Genomic DNA, 21,685 nt, shown 5'->3' on the forward strand with positions numbered 1-21,685 from the left:
TCACTGGGAAAGTGTTGCCACTCATGTAACACAGCCTTATAAAAAACTTTTGGGTACTTTTGTCTCTGTCCCTAGTGTCATTTTTAGCCAAAGCTAAAATGAAAGCTGCTCCAAAACTAATGCCTCCTGTTTTATTGTGTTGTTCCACAACACCAGAGGCAGAGGTTGGTGATATGGCAGTAGAGATGGAGCCCTCTCTCCAATATTCCATTACATTTTATTGCCATGTGACAGATGGCAGCAGAGGGGCAGTCTGACAAAATGGCATCTGATGTAGAAGTGTGTCTGAAGCAGAGGTGTGGAAATGAATCCCTGCATGCAGAAAAAAAATGGCATCCATTGACATTCATGAATACCTGCTGAATGTTTCTGGAGACCAAACAGTGGATGTGAGTGCAGTGAGGTGGTGGATAGTGCATTTCAGCAGCGGTGATAGTGGCAGTGGGTCAGTTTTCACTGGTGCAGATTTTTATGCATGCAGCATGCAGGCTTTTGTTCAAATCTGGTGAAAATGTTGAAAAATGTAGTTTTATAGCTGAGATCTTTCTCTATCAAATAGTGGTATTGTGCTCTTTGTATCTGTTGTAGTTTCCATGGAAATAAGTAAAAGGCATTACTTTCAGAGAGATCTGTGTAACTTGTGCTACACCTGTGATGTATCATGCCAGTGAGCTCAGCTCAGAGGTTGCAGAAACCACGCAATTGAAGTTTTACACTCCTTCTAAACACACAGAATCAATTTTAGGCTGAAGTTTCTCATGAGCAGTCTGAGCAAAGGATGAATTTAGTTTTGAGTAGACTGCAGTGAAATGCTGAAATCACTTGCTTTTAAAAAAAAAAAAAAGGACTCAAGCCTTGTGGCTGACTTGCTTAAAGTTGAATTACGTGTAGGATCATGCTGTGATGATGAGATTCTGTGCTGAGTTTACAATAGTTGGTTATGAATCCCTAAGGAACGTTTTGTGAATATGTTCTTACAATACAAATAATTTCTTCAAACCACTGCTCTCAAAAGGACTTGCAGTTTGGGACCAAGGGAAGAATATGCATTGTTAACAAAGAAGCAAAAGCACCTGTGCTTTGGGCACTGGGAACCTGAGCACTGTGACATAAATGATGTGGAGAGCTTCGTTAGCTGTGACTTGCAGAATAAAAAATATTTAATTCTTGTTCTGCCAAGGATTGTTAAGAGTATCACCAGTATATATGGAAGTTACATTTTCATACTACTACTGCTTCAGGATAAGAACTACTAGAAGACAATATTTTAGACTAAGCTGATTGAAAGGATGTGGCTGTGCCCCAGTTCCATTCATTCTTAGATTTTTCCATGTGTTGAATCACCACAAATGGCTAGTTGCTATGGCAAGTGCTGGCAAATTACCTAGGAACCATTATACATATATTTCTGACATTTTTTCCTCAAGCTGCCGCAGTTCAAACCACATCCTCTACAGACTGCAAAGCAGGATTTAGCCTAACCGCAGAAGTCCCTGGGTTTAAAATGTCTGTAGCCTCAGGAGCTGATTAAAATGATTGTTTCTGATTGGTTCTTTTTGGTGCTGATGCCTTTTTTTTCCCCCCCTCTCAATTGTTTTAGAGTCCTAGCCTGCTGTTTCTTGTTATTCTCAGCCAAATTTTTATCCAGGTTTGCTCTGGGGCTTTGCACAGCAGTGTGCACAGTGTCTTTAAAAGAAAATAAATATGAGATTAGCAGCCAGAAAGGCACATGGAATTGCTGAATGCATTTCAGTGCTTGATAAAGCTAAGTAAATGTTTTATTGGCAGAGACTACTGATGTTTTGTTCTTTCTTCCCTTCCTTTTGTTATGATGAATTTAGCCAGGGCTTAGCACACCTGGTGGTTTTTGTTTTGTCAGGTGTATCAAATTCTACATGATAGGAAAAACATTGTTTGAGACACATCCATTGCTTATATATATTGACTTTTTACATGGTTCTCACTGACTGCTTATTATACAAGTAAGAAACTATTCATATCTCTGGCACATTGTTGTACTCATCTGTTAGACTCAGTGTTTATGTTTCCTCTGATGCTTCTAAAGTGTAAACCTCACTGAGAGTCTTATGTCTGAGTCTGTACATACATTCTGGTTTATATACATAAATATGCATTTTTTTTTATACATACAACTATACACGTACACATTTTACTTTGTTTTTGAGGTTGACCTTCAACTTCTTTTGCTTTGATTCATTTTTCTGCCAGTGTGAATCATCACAGCCCTTCAGTTATAGAAGAGGTAAAACCTGCAGCCAGCATTCAATAATGAATGATAATAAATAACCAGAATATTATGTTAAAAACCTATTAAGCAACGAGTTATTGTAGTCTTTAATAAACTGTCAGACATTTTTAGAATGCCCTTATTACCTGCGCGGGAACGCTGTGGTGAATTCTTGCAGTGTGCCACAGCAGCATGCTGCTTGAGTTCAGGAGCTGAGTGCAAAGCCTCAAGTAGGTGTTCTTCCCCTGCCTCCCATTGGGGAAATTCAGACCAGCGGTACTGGAATATCAGATCAGTCTAGTCTGTTCTCTTACTGTTTTATTGTTTGCTTTTTCTGTGCTGCATAGTTGCTCGGTTGATGCTGGGGACACATCAACAGATTGACCTTTGAATGGCTTAAGCCTTACAGTGCCTCCAAGGTCATTTTTCTCTTTCTCCTCATGCCCGTCCAAAAGGCTCCCATCCTCTGTGTGTTAGGCTGGCTGCTCTGGGATCTGGAGGCCTGCTGCGCTTCTTTGTTTTGGTTGCTTGGCAACAGAATTCTGCTGAACCTCCTATTCTTGTCTATGGTTGGATTTCTGTGTTTCAAGAGCCAGGTGTCATGATAGCCACTAATTTTAATGATTACAGGCACATTTTTCAACTGATCCATTTTTGGAAGGAAACAAGCAAGCACAATATGTTGGTTTTTCAGCACTGTTGCAAAGAGTATGAAAGACACAGAAGGCATATGCTTCTTTGCCTCTATCTGGAATATGAATCTAAACATTTTCTGGTGGAGGCATCTACTGTTGGAATCTCTGTGGGATATTCCCTGGTGTACCTTGCCACCTTATGGAAGAGTCACTCTGAAGGTGGTGTTAAATTTTATAAAGACCTGGCAGTTAGAAGTGATACTTATTGGTAATATTTATCCCTTTTCTTTGTTGTGAGTTCTAGGTTTTGATTCCATGATTTTCAGTTTCTCGAATCTTCAGTGAAGCATTCATTAGTATCAAGCCTTGCTGTTTTTTTGTTTGTTTGTTTTGTGACTACATCACCCCCTGTTTTTGTTTTTTTTTTTTGCATGGGCCTAGCCTGTTGGTGCAAGCTCTTGTCTTTTAATAGCACTCATGTAAAGTCTCAGTGCTCTTTGACAGAAATTGCTTGTGTTTGTTCAGGCTTCTTGCATCACTTAAAAATCTAAATTTAGGTTGATTAAACTCATATCTTAGGAAGGACTTTACGGAGCATACTGCACTCTATGGAAAACAAGTAGGATTAAGTATCTCAGTTGGCTCATCTCTAAATGAGAATGGTGGTTTGTACTGTAAGAGGCTTGTGTGAACTTCATGAAATGTGTAACATCATGTTTCCAGTTTGCCACTTGATGAGTTCCTGCATTCACAGCTGGAGAGTTACAGATAAAACAGATTTTTCTGACTTTATACTGCTAAATAACAAAAGGTAAACAATGAAGAACAATAAAACAACACTAGCCTCTTTCTTCCTCCCTTAATTTTCACTGTGTGATAGGAGCAGCTTTTTGCATTTGTTAGGTGATGATCTTTTATAAAGTATATTATTAATTCTTCCTGTTCATTTTTCTTCAGCTACTGTGTTCTAGTAATGAGAACAGTGAACTATCTGATAGATTTTCTGGGTGAACCATCAAATAATTGATCATGACTTTTCCTCTGTGTCCACATTTTCAAAGTGTAAAACGTGATTCTTCAGAGTATAGTTTGGATTCTATAATAAACTGGTTTAGGTGTGGTGAGATCTGGCTTGAAAGGTGTGGAATGCTCTGAAGAAGAAAACAAAATTTTGAAAATCATGCTTTTAAACTCAGTCAAGCAGTATCTACCTTTAGATTTGTTATCCTCTTTACTGCATGATTAGAGGACTTGTTTCTCCTTATGGTGGACTTCATTATCATCCCTCAAAAATGGGATAAATGGTCAAATGGTCAGAAATTCTTCTTGTTTCTTGTGTTTTCTCTGAAAGCAAACTTACAAGTGTAAGATGGAAATAAAATAGTTGTATGTAACAATCTCATTAGATTTAAAGTCAAGATAAACTAGATATCTCAAGCTTTTTTTTTTTTTTGCTTTTTTTTTTCCCCAGAGAAGGTATGTTTTAATGTATTTAGGTGCTTTCTCCTGGAGATGAGGAGTGTGGGACAAAATTGTGCTATTAAGATCAGCTGGAAAGAAACCATCACAAGTGCTAATTCATACATTAATTATTGTCTGCTGTATTGTTCATTTTCTGAAGAAAACAAAGACATGGACATACAGCTTGCTCAAAACTGTGTAAAGAAGCAGGGAGGTCCATAAGGAGAATTCAGTGCTTTTTATGTCAGTTTTGTTACTAGGTTTCTCCTCTTACAAAAGAATCCAATAACTTGGCTCCACACTTGACAGTATTGTACTTCTTTTTGTCAACAGGAACGTGCATGGTTTAGTAAAAACTATTTGGAAACTACTGCAAATTCAAGCTGTACAACTGGGAAGAGATGGAGATGAGGCTGTTCAGAATCTGTATGGAATCAGGTTAGTTTCAATTTGTTTTAAATAGACTCCCTAACAACATTTTGTAATAAAGGCTAATACTGGCCTTCCATCCATTTACTTGTTCGTTAATTTGGGTTATTTTAGTCCTGCTAACCAGTTCTTTGCAAATATGATAGAATAGTGGCTGTGCAAGAGAGTTAACTGCTTCATCTTTCTTGAGTGATTCAAGGGACAGCTGGCTGGTACAGTTGAACCTGGCTTCATTTTTGAGCTCAGCCTTTATTATATTTGTGTGCTTATCAGCTGGGGGAAGATGTTACCCCAAGTTCACAACTGTACAGATGCTTAACAACATAAAGCAATTGTTTTTGAACAGTTCTCAGTAGTTACAGTTCTCACAAAACAAATCTTTAATTGAATGCTATTTTTAATAGAATAATTTGTTACAACCTTCACTGTACAGTTTTTAATGTGCATCCTAACAGTTCATAATGGTAAAGAGAAGTGTGTACTGAAGTAGTCTGTTCAGGTAAGCAGGTAAGTAAAAGACTTGTGAAACAAGTAATATTATGAATATATATGATGGTCGCAGTATAATTGTTAGAGGTGGTTTTCTTTTTAATTTTTTTTTTTTTTTTAAATTTTGCTACTTTTCTTAACTGAGCTCTGGAATTCATTCAAGGTCTTAGTCATATTTAAGAATCTCACTAGGATAGATATGGAGTATATCTGAGCTGTTTTCTTTTTGCCAAATAGCAGGGAAATAATGCTGTAGTAACAATTCCAGCAGAACTGATCTTCATTAACTTCAGACAACTCCTCAATAACTTAGAACAGCGTATTTGCCATTTCCCTGAACCAGCAATGCACCCTTGTGGCAAAGAAGGCCTGCAGCAGCCTGGGATGCAGTACAAAAGGTGTTGCCGTCTAGTTGACAGAAGTGATCCTTCCCTCTGCTCAGTCACGGTGGGACAGATTTTGGTGCTGAGTCCACTGCCAACTTATCAGTGCAAAATAAAATAAATAAATAGATAAATAAACTTATTGGAGAGAGTCCAGACAGAGCCACACAGATGACAGAGGGACTGGAGCACTTACATATTACTGTAATATCACATCTAATTCTTAAAAAGAATTGGGAGAAAATAATGTCTTGTAGTTTGCAGGGTTTTGTGTGGTTGTGTGTTCTGATTTCATTTAGAAAAGCCTCTGTAGTTATAGACCTGTGGTTCTACACTTCCCTTAAGCAAATCAACCTTGGAAAACTGAGAACTGTTTGTCTCTGCTGCTGAAGAAAGCAGGAAATGTTCCTTTTAACCTAGTAAATTGATAGGAACTGCCTCATTTATTACTTAGCTTTGGGATTCCTAATTGTTTCCGTAAGCTGTGTAAGTATCGCTGTCCTTCTGACATACTGGTATTTCAGGGGTTGCTAAATACCAAATCAAATGTGCCATTTTATAAGTGTGTGTGAAATAACTGATGCAACCTTAAATTTAAATTTGGGGTGGTCTTAGTATTTATGATGAAGTTGGAACTAGCTATAGAGAGACAGAAATAGTGAGAAAGTGGTTGTGACTTTGCTTGAGTACCGCACATTCCCAGTGGATTAGTTCTCTCTCTGCTGTAGCATAAAGTTGTTTGCTGTTTTTTTTTCAAGCAATTCTGAAGTTACTGTTGAAGACAAACTTCTCTGTACACACCCTTTTCCAAATGCCCATAGCATTATAAAATATAACTCCTTGGGGTTACATATTTTGATGTTTCATTATTAATCACAGTTAACTATGGAGCTTAACAGATTTATTTTAGCATTGAGCTCTGTGCATTAGAGCACACAAAATTTGTCATAAAAAAACCCTTGCTTTTTATTGGATAACAAGCTGTCTTTATTTTGGGCTTGGTATGTCATGTGGGCCTACTTCATGGCATTTCGATTTTGTCATTGTAGGAGCACTTCAATGACAGATTACATGTTTTTCTCATTTGAAATGGTAGTTAAAATATGACAAAGGTATTGAAATAAGCAGATGCTGTAACTCTGTATGTCTGTACAGGGCTGAGCTCTTTCAAGATTCTGGCATAAGTCAGTACTGTTTCTAACTGGCTGCCTAAAAAAAATGGTTCTTTTCATGACTTGCTAGACTCCAGTGCTAGGCAGACAACAAATTGTCTCTTGAAAGCTGCAATGCAGCAATAACCTTGGCCTTTTGAATTTCTGTTTTAGAATTATAGGAGATTCTGTAACTCCAGTGAAACGTTTACAGAATCAAGGAAGGCAGACATCTGAAGACCATGCATATAAGTAAACAAATTTTAGATAAATGAATACAGAGTTTGCCATACCTCCAGCCCAAAAATGCGGGCCAGAGCTGCAGTGTATGCCTACTTCTCATTTAGTACATGTTTTCTGAACATGCTGCAAGTGGTCAGTCTCACAACAGTCCCTGTAGTTTGAAATTACTTGTTTTCCTGAACTGAATCACAGTTCTAAAGAAGAAAAAACTATTTAAGGAGCAGAGGAGAAAATCCAGTGTAAAAAATAAATAAATGAAAATAAAAGTTCTGTGCTTGAAGAATTGTTCCAGTAACTGATTTATTTTTCTAAGTGAAAATACTTACTCTTCTTATAGACTAAATTTGCCAATTTCAGTTCTGAACATCTAGTTATTGTTTGCTACCTTCACCAGGCTTACCAGTAGGTACTCGCTAGATGACATCTGAAGTACTGTGTTCAACTTTGGGGCCCCCAGTCCAAAGAAGAAGTGATAAACCTGAGTGAGTGTATAGGAAGGCCTGTGGGATTATCATAGGGCTGCAGACTAGAGCACCAACCTCAGCTTGGTTAAGCAGCAATCCTGTTTGCTCTTTCAGGTCTTCTGGGTGGTGTAGGTGGCAGTCAGTCATTGACTCAGCAGACTTGCACTGGTGGTAGGAGGTCTGTCTGTGAAGAACAGCTGACTCTGATGCCTTGGTGATCTCAAATCAGCAGTTGTCACAAGGCTGGCAATAAAGAAAGAGGAGGATTGCAGGCTGCTGTGGGACCTTCTAAAAAGAAAAGCTGGTGGGGGCCATCAGCTGAGAACAGATTTAAAGTGTTCAGTTGAACAAATGGTTGATTTGGTTTCAGACACTGAAGATTTTTATCTGTGCTTGAAAGACAGAAGTGTATTGTGGTTCCAGTTATTTTGTGTGTATTGTTTGGTACCTACCGCCTAATGCTGTTATCAACTCAAACTGGCTAACACATTTTCACACCATTGATTACATTGATTTAAAATAAAATAAAAGAAATAGACCTGTGCCAAGAATTTTCAAATTGACTCTTTGTTTAATTCTCTCCTCCCAAGGATCCTTGAAAATGTACTAATTTCATAGTGTAAGTTTTGGGAAAGCAGGTAAAGAGGGTTGTTTAATGCCAGGGTGTTAAACTTTCCATTTCTACAGCTGCTTTTATTTTGAACCTAGCAAATTTACGCACTAACTTACTGCATTATAGATCCAAATGTGGTTTTTCTGCATTTCAGGAACAATCCTCATCCATTAATTACTGTCCTTGAAAATAGACCTGACTGCTGGCCAGTTCTACTGCAGCAGATAACAGTGTTTTTCCATCAGTGTCCGGAGAGGTAAGTAAATGAGTAAATTGAAAAACAGCAAATGTAGGTAACTCAGTTGTCAGCAAAATTTTCTTCTTGAAGTGAACTACAATTGTAGAGGCTTGTACGTAAGCAATAAAAAGTGTGTCTTTGGAAAAAGATAACTGTGTCACTAAATTTTGTAACTTACAGGTTAAAAACAGAATAATAAGTAACTATATAATCCACTGAAAATCTATTTTAAATATTTTTCTTAAATCATCTGTATTGGTGACATTTTTGTGGATGTGGAGAAATATGTGCAAAGTTGATTAAAGAAAAACAGAAAATTTATTTTGATGATTTATTTTGTAAGAAGAGTTAAAATTAGAAATTAAATAAAATTAGTTTAAAAAACAACAATCCACATTCTGTGCTAGAAACCACAATTACCGTAGTTCATCTGTGAATGGAAGAAGCTTACTAATCCCATTAGAAACTGTAATCTCCAGCATGTTTGAGCAAGTGGAGTTTTACAGGGGCACAAGAATGGTTTGTATTTGCCAAAATTTTGACTATTTAGTCAAAGATGACAATTAATATATCTTATGTTTTGCAAAAATTAGTTATATATATGGATGATGTAAGATAAGCACAGGAAGCTATATCTCATAGGAATGGATGAGTTACTTACACACATATATATATATATGTATATATATACACACACATATATACACACTCACTATATTTATATGGTATATGCATCTTGATTTAAAAAAAGAAGATCAATGGCATCGCCATACATTTAACAAGCAACAAATATCTACCCACAATTTCAACATTCTTTCATGCTTATCTCCAAGGAACTTCCCCAGTAGAATTTCAGTGTAAGATACTGAACAGAGGAGCTGCCTTGCAGGCAAATGTTTTAAATGTTTTTACAGCCATGTGCATGCATTTCAGATAAAAAGGATCTTCTTTCTCTCGTTTTCTGGAAGACTCACATAAATTGATCAGAGTAATATTATAGTGAAACTGACTTCTATATCCTGCTAAAGTAAACGAATAAAAGAAGTTTATTGATCTCATAAAATTCTAGTAGGTCTAAGCTACATGAGGCATTCAACTAAAAGTCCAACTTGTCTTTTCACTCAGCTACTAAATCTGAGACTCACAGAGTCTCAACAGAGGTCTGACTGTTTTTTTTTGCTGGTGGTGTGTTTCAAATTAAACATCTTAAACATCCTTACCACTTTTAGTGCAGAAACATCTGTCGACTAAAATTCCAGACTGATAATACGTAGATATAGGTTTCTTACTAAGTTACTTTCAAGCTCTATCAAAGCAGAGTCTTGTTTGAAACTGACCTCTAGTATTGATTTTCAGTATGTGTGCTAATGTATTGACCATTACAGAATCACAGAATGGTTTGGGTTGGAAGGGACCTCTGGAGATCATCAAGTCCCAACCCCCTGCTAAAGCAAATTCTCTAGAGTAGACCACACAGGAAAGTATACAGATGCAAGGCCATGCACCAAGCCATGCTCAATTGCTAAAGGTTCCTGTCAGTCTGCTTCTCCAAATTATCTAGTTTCATTTGAAAAAACATGCTTACCAGTGCTTTGAATGCTCTCTCCTGTTCGACATCAGCAATAAAATTGCAGAATGTACTCAATCTTATCACCAATTCATTAACGAAGACTAAGGAGCACTGGAGCCACTAATTATTCCTGTAGAACACCATCACTTGACTGCTTGATGATACATTTTGTGTCACTGATCATTACACTTTGAGCCTAAATGTCTAGTTTGTTTTCCGCCCCTATACAGTCCACTTACCCAGGCGTACTTTGCCAAATTTCTGATAGGGAGACAATGGATGACATTATTAAAGGTATTATATTAGTTTTATTTGATTGTCTAATAATGTCAGGATCAACTGGCAGTCCTAACATGGTCAAACTGAAAGAAATGTTACATGTTAAATTTTTGCCAGCAAGCTGCATTGGTTAAAACAGCTGTTGTCTCCTGTGATTGTTTAAGACCATTGCCCAGGCTGGATGGGACTTTGAGCAATGTGATCTAGAGGGAGGTATCCCTGCATATAGCAGTGGAGTTGGAACTAGATGATCTTATAAGTCCCTTCCAACCAAAACCATTCTAAGAAATAAGAAGAACAGATAGCTCTTTTTAGTTAAAATCAGATTTCATAATTAAAAAAAGATCATTCTGAATAATGTATTCTAAGTACTACTTCATTATGGTGCAGTAGACTCTCATTTACCACAGAAAATAACTTCCTTGAATTGAGGAGAAGTGGAATAAAATGAAGAGTGTCTTAATGTTCAAGTGTATATCAAATTGTATTCCTGAGTGAATAGTCTCTTACAAATGCATGATAGTACTTCGTGATATTAAATCATGAGGGTATTTTCATTGCTTTTTTTTGTTGTTTGTTTTGTGAGAATATGTAATATTTTTCTTAATGCCTTTCTATTCAATATAGCCTGTGAATTACTGCAGACCCAGGGAATGTAACATTGCTTGGATTTTCTTTAAAGGTTATTTAGCTTATGGTAGAAAGTACTCTTGTTATTTTTATTTTATTTTATTTTATTTTTTTTTTTTTTTTTTAACTGCAGAGCGCAGAGTTCTTGTGTTGCTATAATGGCTCCGTTTCTAAGATACTTGTACTGTGAGCCATCTCAGTTACGGGAATATGCTGAACTGCGAATGGGCTTGCTTAGGATTTTACATCAACCACGTGGTCCAAAGCATAAAGAAGCACCCTGTGTTCTGGAGCATCGTATTCTTCAGCTCCTGTGTGATTTGATTCCACACCTTCAGGTAAAGTTGTTGCCAGACCCCAACAGCAATGAGAGTTCGGTTACTGCCTTTCAAGTGAACAAATAGAGCACTGTCTCATTTTCTGTAGACTTCATTCTGCATGGTGGTAAATACTATTACCATTTCTTTTGAGATGTACATTAAAATCTTAGTTACACTGTAGAGGAAGTGGCCTAGAAATATCTGATAGTAGAATATTTCTGTTAAAAATAATATTTCCCTGCTGTATGAAATCCCCATACAGTTTGTTTTATTTGCCCAAAAGGACCTCAAGAACTGAGTTAATTCTCTACTGGATTTGAAGAGCAAGGGATTTTTCTCTTCAGTCACTTTAGGACCTTAAATTCTTAAGTTCATCTGTTGATGTTGTAGTTATGTTTTATTAAAGATTCCTGAATTTTGTTCTCTAAAGTGTTACTAATAATTGCAATGAAAAGACTGTAGAGGCAATAGAACTAATTTTAAACTTGAAGGAGTTCTGCATAAATAGGGAAGGACAATTAAACTGGAATGTGTTTTTCAACTACCTCTCTATAGGTTAAAGACTTGCCACAAGTTACAGAAGCCTTGTTTTTTCTTCAAGAGCTATTCCTCAGCCTGTTGCGCTTTCCTGTGTTTTGGAAAGTTCAATTATCCCAATTTTGTCTGCAACTGATATGCTTCTGTGAAGTGTGTTTAAATGTAACAGGAGAATGTTCATCTCTGATCTCCTTAATGGAGGACAACTTTGAGCTCGTACAAGAGGTAAGAGTTCGTTTTTGTGGAGGGAAACAGTCATGTTAAATTTAAAGGATGTCATGCTAAAGGCAGGATTTCAAGGCTTTGATACATGGCATTTATTTTTGACTGACCAACGCTGTTTCAAAAGCTGATTTTTTTAATTTTTTTTCTTGGTTAAAAACCTTCTGAGGGAAAAAAAAAAAAGAAAACAAGCCACAAACTGATGCTGTGTATGTAAGTTAACCTTTAAACATAGAGATTGGTTTAAACTGAGTACTGTGTTGTAGTTACACATTTAAAATACTTACTGTGCACTGTTTATACTCCTAATTGCATGTTTTGCGTCACTGTGTTCATTACAAGGCATTAAGAAACTCCTTAGAGAATTATGGCTGCTTTTCTTTATTTTACTGTTCGTCCTCTTGGAAAACAAAGATAACTTGAACCTTTTTCATTTTTAACTTATAGGTGTTTCCAGTGGATCAGTGTGTAATTGGACTAGCACTTCTTCTGCTGCAAACACCAGAAAGTCAGCAGAAGTCTATCTTGAGTCTAGGTAAAGCTCTTCTGAAAGAAGAATCCAAACACTTAAGATTGTGTATTAATTTTTGTTTTGCGAGAGCAGGCTCTGCACTTCCCTGAAATTTAGATTGAAGTGTGAAATATTTTACATAAACAGGATTTTTCCTTGATTTGAAAAGTAAAATATGATATGATGGCAGTAAGGCTCAGTTTTTCCCACTACACTGACTTTTTCTATGAATGTTACTGTATTCTGTCCCTTTATATTGAAGCCTACTTGTTTCATTTTTAAGTCAATATGAGAATATTCTCAGTGGAGATTAATACACATTCTGAATGGTTTATTTTGATAGATTATAAGACAGTAGGATTGGTAGTCTTCTTAATGTTTGTATGCACTTTTGACTAACAGTTTTGATTGAGTTATTACAGTAGAAATGAGGGACTGCACCACCTTCCATGACTGAGTTTTGTGCAGCCATCAAGTTCTTTACTATAAAACAGAAGAGTATGGGTCCCTAAGTAGAATGTTCTACTGAAAATAAAAGGGATTCTCCAAAAGTGCTTCCTCTATTGTTACATTGGCCCACAACACCAGTAGTGGATGTTGGTTGTGTGGCAGTAGTGACTGAACCTTCCTAACAATATTCCATTACATTTTGTTGCTATGTGACAGAGGGGCAGTCTGAACAAAATAGCATCTGACATGGAAGCTGTGTATGGAGGAAAGGGGTGGAACTGAATTTTTCCATGCAGAAGAAATGGTGTCTGTTGACATCCATCAGTGCTTGCTCGATGTTTATGGACACCAAACCATGGGTGTGACCACAATGAGGCAGTGGGTGGTGACTTTCAACAGTGGTGACAGCAACTGCAGGTCACCTGTGCTGGTGCAGATTTGTATGAGCATGGCATGCGGGCTCTTGCTCACTGCTGGTGAAAATGCAGAGCCAACAGTGGTTACTACATTCAAAAATAGTTTTGTAGCTGAGGATTTTCTGTATCAAGTAGTGTTATTGTGCTCTTTCTATCTGTTGTAGTTTGCATGGAAATAAATGGGCAGCATTACTATGCACTGTATAATTCTTGAAACTGCTACTTTCTTTGACCAGCCTGTCTCCTAGAAATGTTTGCATCATGCAAAAATACAAATGGCCCTAGTTTCTTTTTCCCAAGCTAATTATCTCTTTGTCCCCGTTTTCTTTAATAGCCTACAAGCTCCTTTCCTCTTCAGAAAACGTTTCACCCACGGCCCTTGTTTTGGTGATGCCTCTGCTACAAATCGTATCTTCTTCATCAGTTGGAGACTGCTTACAGGAGGATGATTCTGGAACTACTAGGCAGCAACTGGCTACAGATCTTTTGGAAATATTAAAGGAGGAAAATGGGAGGAATAAAAAGGAATTGGTAATGTTCTGAGTTTCTTTTGTTGTTGTTTTTCATTTTTTTATATTTTGTGGTACTTACAGGAGTGTATTTAACATTCTGCAGCATTATACCTAGCTGACTGAGAAATACTTTGTATCTACAAGTTGGTTAATGTAATATTTTATGGAAATTCTCTACATTGTGTATTTTGCATAACATTAGACTAATAGTATAACTGGATGACTTCTTTCTTTTCTTTTAGAGACCATACGAAGAATTCACCTGAAATATTAAGTAACAGGAATTAGTAGAAAACCACATTATGTACACTTATTTTGTTTATTCTGCTTATTCTTTCTTACTGGCTAGATATTCTGGCTTTTTTTAATGTGTACTATAGTTCTCCATCTATTTACCCCTACCTGTTTTTCAAATGCAGTAATTGTAGTGCCCAAGAAATGTATTAATTTATCTTTAAATTAAATGCTAATTTACAAAGCTATCCAAGGTGTAGAGGCATTATACTTCCCATTACTAAAGAAAAGCATCCTTAAAACGGAGCTCTGCAGTATTACAGAGAACTGTGGTTGCCACTCAGGATCTTCTTTTCCCTGATAATTTAAAGATTTGTGGGCCTGACCCACTGAGGTCTGAATTAGAATTTCTAACTTAAATTTGGAGACTGCTTTTCAAATACTTTAATACTTGCTTTTAAAATAAGTGTTCTTTATCTAATTACTACATGCCAGTTACTGTATTGATAATAACTGAGATTTCTGAAAACTTTGTGTTTTCTAAGGAAGCAGAATTAAAAGGAAAAAGGTGCTTTGTGTTGGGTTTCTTTTAATGAAGAACTCCTAACACATGCATTAAATATATATAATTAATATAAATTAATTTGTAGGAGCTTAATATTTATCATTTTGTATATGCAGTTTAATATATAACATACATATATACATATCTATAGAAATAGCCTTTTTTAACTCTTGTAGTGTGTGTATATATATGTCTTTATATATACATATAAGTAAATGAAATGGGCTAAGTCAGGAGAATTTCTCACTTGTGTTTTGCTGCTTTTCTGCTTCTAAACTTTACCTACCATAATGACAACTGTGGAACATGAATTCCAAGAAATGAGACATTTACAGCAAAACTAACTGTAGAGTAACATAGAATATGTTTTTCTTTAGTGCTATGAAAAGATATTTCCTTAAAATATTTATATATTTGTGTGATGTACATAAGCTTCTAATGTACTCCCAGTTTCACTGTATATGTTTTCTTGAGGACACAGCACTGCAGTCACCTACAGAAATAGGAGTGATGGATTACAAATAAAGCAGAAGTTCCTGAGTAGAAAACATTCAGTCATCCTAAACTTAAGAATTAATGTAAAGGGTTGTAATGAAATGTGTTATTTATTACATTTATTGTATTGGGATCCTCAGTTTAAGATTCATTTCAGATGATACAACTGAATAAGCTACTTCTTTTTTCTTTCACGATGTTTTACTTGTTCATTTGAAAACTGTTTGTATGTTTCATTTTGTTTCAGACATCCTGTAAACTCCTGTTCCCGATAACCAGCTCTTATTGTTCACTGTACACTACTTGGAAGATTTTAGAGCTCATGAAAGAAAAGTATGCAGTTACTGACTGGTTATCTTCAGTGAGGTCACTGCTGCCTGTTACAACTCAAGTCCCTACCCATATTTTTCTTCTGCTGGCTTATCTACTGATCCAAGAAAAGGGAGACAGTCTTCGTGATGTACTGCAGACTGCTATGGAGGTAGCCAAAGCTGACTGTTCTCAGGTGAAAACTTAGTGTTACTACTTTTTCTTACAGGAACTGCAGTGGATTCCCCACCTCAAGAGGGGCATGTCTGCCACAGTTTCCTGCTATCAGGTTCAATTGGCCATGAGACTAAGCGTGCTCTCCCTGTAGGTACATGCACACAGAGCACATGTACATCATGTGTCTGTGTCTGTATGTATATAATGCAGACACACAGTGCACTCTCATGAACACTATCAGCACTAGTGGCTGAATTTTGCTCTTTTCCTGCTGAGCACATTGGCTGTATACATACACATTGTATACATTTGTGTAGTGTGGCTGTTTCCAGCAGCTGGGCTCAGACTCTCAGGCACACACTAGCTGACTTCTGGATCCATCTCCCCAGTTGCTGGCATCTAGACTTAAAAGCCCCTGTGGCTGCAGCTCTGTTACAGTTGCTGGTACAGACTGCCTTACAAGCAAGCACACACAACTGTGTGCATGCACATATAAACAGCTGGCTGGACTACCCTGGCAACACATGCATGTATACATGTGTATCTTCACCCAAGCATTAATATATGCACGTGTACATACACGTATGTTCGCACCCATGTACTTGACACATGCAGCTCACTAGAACGCTCCTCGTCTCTGGCTTTTCAGCTTGTAGTATTTTTTGTTGTGTACAGTAACATGTGCGTTATGCCTCTGTGTTAGGGTGTTTTCCTGTTTTCAGGGTTAGGAAAAAAAACTGCTTTATTTAGTGAAATTAACTGATAAGGATGCAATAAAACACCAGTAAGTTGGAAAAAGGCTACTAAACCATTTCTGGCTTTGGAAGGATCTTCATCCTATTGAAGTTACTGGAGGACCACCAAGTCACTTGTGATGTCTGTTGTATTACTTCTTAAAAATATCTCCATAGTCTGTACTGTTTTGTCTGATTCATTAGTGAATCTAAGTCAGGTTTATGATGTATACTTTTATGTTTCTTCATCTCTTAGGTAAGTGCAGATATATTGCTTTCTAGTGGAGATAAATAGGTAGATCAGGAATCACTGTACAAAAATAATCATCTTGTAAAATGGAAAAAATGCTGGCAAGAGAGAAGTGTTGTTTTGAGTGCCAGATATACCATAAGGACAAGTTTTATTTGCTTAAGTTTCCCACTTGCTTTCTTTTTTAAATAGCTGTCACACTCCGTAGCACAGAAGTAATAAAAAGTGAATATGCACTTAGTACCTTTAGGGTACCAAGAACTGCAGGTCTGGGATGCTACTGAACATGTACTGAAATGCTGCACTAATACAGAGTCACTATACAGTGCTTTTGGAGATATGTGTAATTCCTAAGCTGAAGATGTTATTTAACTTGATGCCAGCTTCATATTCTTTTGATTGCTCATATATAACTTCCTTGTATATGTCTTGTAAATTCTCTGTCAAGCTCTCCTTTGTTTTCTTGTGTGGGTCTATTTCATATGCAGCAGGATCAAAACTGATTAGGATGCATGTGATTTCTTCATTTTTTTCCTACCATTGATTGAACTTTTTTTGCATTTTTTAACTTATATCAAATTTATAGCTTTGAACTCAATTGTACTTTTTTATTGCAATTAATTTTGGTAGGTGTTAATTATCTTATTTCAGGGCTTACAAGTTATTAAATAGCCTTTTGCATCATGAGCCTTGAGATTCAGTAACTTTAAAGACTGAAAATCTTATATGTATATATGTCTATTTTTGATTGATCCTATGTGAAAAGTAATTTTGATTCCTATTCAGACACATACTAACAGATGAAAAGGTCCGTTTTTCAGTCTGGAAAAAAATTGTAGCCATTTGCTGTGGAATTACTCATCAGAACTGTGAGCATTATGTAGGTATAGAAGAATGTGTGGAATGTATTTATTTACATGAGCTGTAAGATCACCACTGTGGTGGGGAGAAAAAAATAAATAAATTGTATTTAAATCCTAGCTAAACCATCTAAAAGCCTGTGGATGTATTGTCCTGCAGTGTAGCTGGGTTTCCAAGAAGTGAGTCACCTCCAAATATATTTAACTCACCACATTTCCCACTAGAGCTTGGAGAAGCAGACACAATCATTTGAAGGGACTAATTCAAAAAGGAAGGTTTATGTGGTATTTTAAAATGTTTTGTTGTAGTGTCTGTAGTTATAGCATTGACTTTTCTTTTTGGTTTGAAAGTAAACAATGGATGCAGCATACTAGCAAGAGGTAAAGTTAAAATTGAGTACTAGTAACTCTTAACATAGTTGTGACACTTCCAATCACAAGTAGCCATCAGTTATATTGGGAAGGGTTACTGGCTGGCTCATCTAGTGTTTTAGAATACTCATGTTGTATGTGAATTAATTAGGGAGATGTGTAACTTCCTTCATTTTATTGTGTTTTGGAGTTCCTGTTTTGCCCTGTGCATTCTGCTGTTATAAAACCAATGCTATCAAGGTAGTATTTCATCTTAATGAATATAAAGATGGCTGCAGATTCAAAATACTGTTGTACAAAGCCTGAATCTCAACTTTGATATTTGCTGAACTCTTCAAGAAACCTGCATGACTGCATAGTTAATGCGTACAATTCAAAACAGGAATGGGACCTAGCTCTTAGTTTTATTTTTGAAATATTCATTTCATTGTGCTTGGTACACTCCTTGGCTTATGCATGGAAGAGATGCCCTGGGATTGAGGTCTGAAGTAAGCGGATATAATAAGCTTGCTGTGAGTTAGAACTGACTCCTCAAGGTCCCAGGCAGAAATATGCTAAATCAAGTTGTCTTTTTCCTTTTCTCTCCCACCCCCCCAGGATGTTTTTCCCTTTCTTTCTTAATCCGTTTCATGATTCTTTCTTATAATGATTGCTACTTTCTTTCACAGGGATGGATTCTTTCTGTAAAAGTGCAGATGTAAAATCCTCGGGGCTGTGTCAGTATGTCGTTTGAATATTCAAATGGATGGAATCTTTCTCAGCTTTTCTAGGCAACCTGTATCAGTGCTCAGTCAGCTTCATAGTGGAAAAAAAATGTTTCTTGATGTTCAGAAAGAGCCATTGGTGTTTCAGTTTGTGCCTATTGCTTCTTGTCCTGTCATTGGACACCATTAAAATAGACGAAGTTACATTTTCATTGCATCCTCCTTTCAGGAATTCGTATACATTGATGTAGCCTCCTTTCAGCCCTAGGCTACTATTGGTTCAAGCTTTCTCAGCCTTTCTGTGTGGGGGAGATATTCAAGTCTCTTGATCATGTTTGTGGCCTTTCACTGTACTCTCTCCAGTATAGAACAGGAACACAGAATCATTTAGGTTGGGAAGAAAACTTCATATTGAGTCCAACCATGAACTTGACCTCTACCAAGTCCCATCACTAAACCATGTTCCTTAATGCCATATCCATACATCTGTTAAATATCTCCAGGGATGGGTGCTCCACTGCTTCCCTGAGCAGCCTGTTCTAGAGCTTGACAACCTTCTCTGTGAATATTTTCCTAATATCCAATCTCTGAACTTCCCCTGATACCACTTGAGACTGTTTCCTCACATTTTATCACTTTCCATCCAAGAAAAGAGACTGATGCCCTCCTTTCTGCTACCTTCTTTCAGGTCACTTCAGGGAGCAATGAGGTCTTAGTGTTCTTTCACCTCAGCCATTCAGAGTGACCTAGACAGGCTCAAGCAGTGGAACTTCATGGGATTCAACAAATCCAAGCACAAGGTCTTGCCACGTGGGTGGTGGCAACCCCCACAATCAGTACAAGTGAGGGGATGTAAGAGTAGAATGCAGGCCTGCTGAAAAGAACTTGAAAGGTACTGGAATAGGATGCCCAGTGAGATAGTGGATGCCTTGTCCCTGGAGGTAGTCAAGGCCAGGATGGACCAGGCTCCGAGCAACCTGACTGAGCTGTGGATGTCCCTGTTCATTGCAGGGGGGTTGGGCTGGATGACCTTTAAAGGTGTTCTCCAACTCTTAGGATTCTGTGATTCTCTTGACATATGGTGATCTGTTTACATCAGAAATAGGAAGCCTTTCATTGTGGTGAAAAAGTCCTTCCTGATACTGAAAAAAAAAAAAAAAAGTTTCTGTCCAGGTACAATTATACAGCAAAATGGAAACTTCATTATATTTTGTTTCCTTAATGATCAGCAGAAGACTGTGTGAATTAGAAATTGTTTAAAATGCAGAACTTAAGCCATCATTTGTTGATTTCCTCTAAGCAAATCGTATTTCACTTGCTATCAGTGTCTGCAAGTGGCAAGCTCTGGACTTCTACATTCTTTACTGAAAAAATATGTTAAGTATTCAGATGTGGTTTTTTTTAGTAGTATTATGTGGAGCAACCATCATAATTAGTAATATAGCTGCTATTCTGCTGGGAAAGATTTGGAAAATCAGAGAAGAATACTTTGCTGTTTCTCTTCTGCATGTTCTGGAGTTAGCACTATCTGCTGCAAGACCACATTCTAAATATATAAATATATATATGTATAGTTCTAAAGGATCTTAATGCTTTTGAAAGTGGGACCTATGGTCTGGCTTTGTTGAATGTAGGGGTTACCTGGTATCTCTCATGACTGTGACAAAATTACTTTAGTTCTGTTTTTGCTCAGTTAGTCCACAGAATTACTGCTATACTATGCTGCGATGAAAGGTTATGTTGTTTCTTGTAGGTTTAGCAGTATCCTAAGGCAGGAAGGATTTTCTTTTTCTCACAGTTGAAGTATTTAATGTAATGGGAGAAAGCAATTAAACTCATGTACAGGAGGAATAACAGATATTCTGATAAGGGAAACTTCAAGGACTGTATGGTGACAAGAGTCAATACATGGTGAAAGAGTACTTCAGGAACTGCTGAGTTTGTTTCTGTTTTATTCCACTCCATATAAATAAATGATGGTTTATAAGAAATGGGGAAAGTAAGTGGTAAAAGAGTGCTTAGAATGCTTTTATCGTAAGAGGAAAGCTAATCATAACTAAATAGTGAAGAATCTTGAGTTTTCCTTTTCTTAGGCACTTGCCAAGGGATTCTGTGAAAGGTAACATGAAGCACAGTAATTCCGCCTTTTTGAGTAGCAGGAGAGTCAGAGGTGAGAAGTTAAATAAAGAGATACACTATTAATCGGAGTTAAACAGCCACCTTTATTAACTTGACTCTGTTCATTTGGTATTAACACTTGAGCATCCACTTTAAGAAATGGAAAAAAGGCCTAATCAAGTAAATACAGATACACTATGAATTCCACATTTTTTATTCATGATAAAAAATAACTAGGACTAACAGACCTCAGATTTAAGATTGCAAAAGGTAAATGAAATGTTATGTCATCTTCAGACAGTAGCTGTTAGGGAATTATCATGTTGTAGTCTGATCTCATAGACAGATTCTTCATTGTCAAAGCTGATTGATTAAGATCCAGGTGGAGTACACCTAGTGTTTAAAAACCTAGCACATGTCTTCTTAAAAAGTGCTTCTGTTTTTTTGAGGAGGATATTTTTACAGCCTTTATTGTGGAAAAATCTGTCTTCGATTGTGCACTGAAATGAATGAGCCAGTTTTTCAGGTGTGTGTATTATTTAATACTTTTGTCTTGTGCCTTGGAGCAAGAAATTCCAGTATGCTGAATGCTGCTGAAAACCTGGTCACTACACTTGTCTTGCCTGCTGGAGAACTCAACTGGTATTACCTCCTTGTTAAAGTTCAGCCCTACGTGTTCCAGAAATAAAACATGGAATACTTTGCAGTGACATTATTTGTGCCTTTTTGGTTCTCTTTTTCTGAGTTCCCTGCAATGATCTCTTAATGTTAAAATTGACTCAAAAGAGATACTCCAAGATAGGTGTTAAACCAAAACATGTGTGGCATGAGTTAAGTGATACTCTGTGCTTAGCATATAAAATGGAGACAGCATTACTGATATGTTTGAGGAGTCTTGGACAGAGAATTGTTTACTATTTTCTGGAGTGTATTTGTAGTACCAGACAGTCACTGGTCCTATTAATAAATAAGAGTATTTTGTCTCATATGTAAGTGAGTGAAGAAAGGGGCTGTTGGCATATGTAGGCATGATTTTTGAGATTTACATTATTATTAATAACAAACC

At 36.9% G+C, this 21,685-nt stretch overlaps 1 protein-coding gene across 6 annotated transcripts in view; it reads left to right on the top strand.

Moving 5' to 3' along the window:
* FOCAD (focadhesin) overlaps positions 1–21,685 on the top strand; it is an 87,441-nt gene that overhangs the window by 10,524 nt on the left and 55,232 nt on the right. For 5 of the 6 annotated variants that reach the window (XM_015849089.2, XM_015849088.2, XM_015849086.2 and 2 more), the window contains 7 exons: positions 4,678–4,782; positions 8,271–8,372; positions 10,967–11,171; positions 11,709–11,915; positions 12,360–12,447; positions 13,624–13,820; positions 15,343–15,600. In XM_015849089.2, the coding sequence (XP_015704575.1) occupies positions 4,678–4,782; positions 8,271–8,372; positions 10,967–11,171; positions 11,709–11,915; positions 12,360–12,447; positions 13,624–13,820; positions 15,343–15,600 (1,162 nt within the window). Of the gene's footprint in view, positions 1–3,527; positions 3,695–4,677; positions 4,783–8,270; positions 8,373–10,966; positions 11,172–11,708; positions 11,916–12,359; positions 12,448–13,623; positions 13,821–15,342; positions 15,601–21,685 lie in introns of those variants that run through there. The other variant, XM_032441242.1, reaches the window with a different exon arrangement.

This window comes from Coturnix japonica, chromosome Z, assembly GCF_001577835.2.
Source record: "Coturnix japonica isolate 7356 chromosome Z, Coturnix japonica 2.1, whole genome shotgun sequence".
In the NCBI taxonomy this organism is placed as follows: domain Eukaryota; kingdom Metazoa; phylum Chordata; class Aves; order Galliformes; family Phasianidae; genus Coturnix; species Coturnix japonica.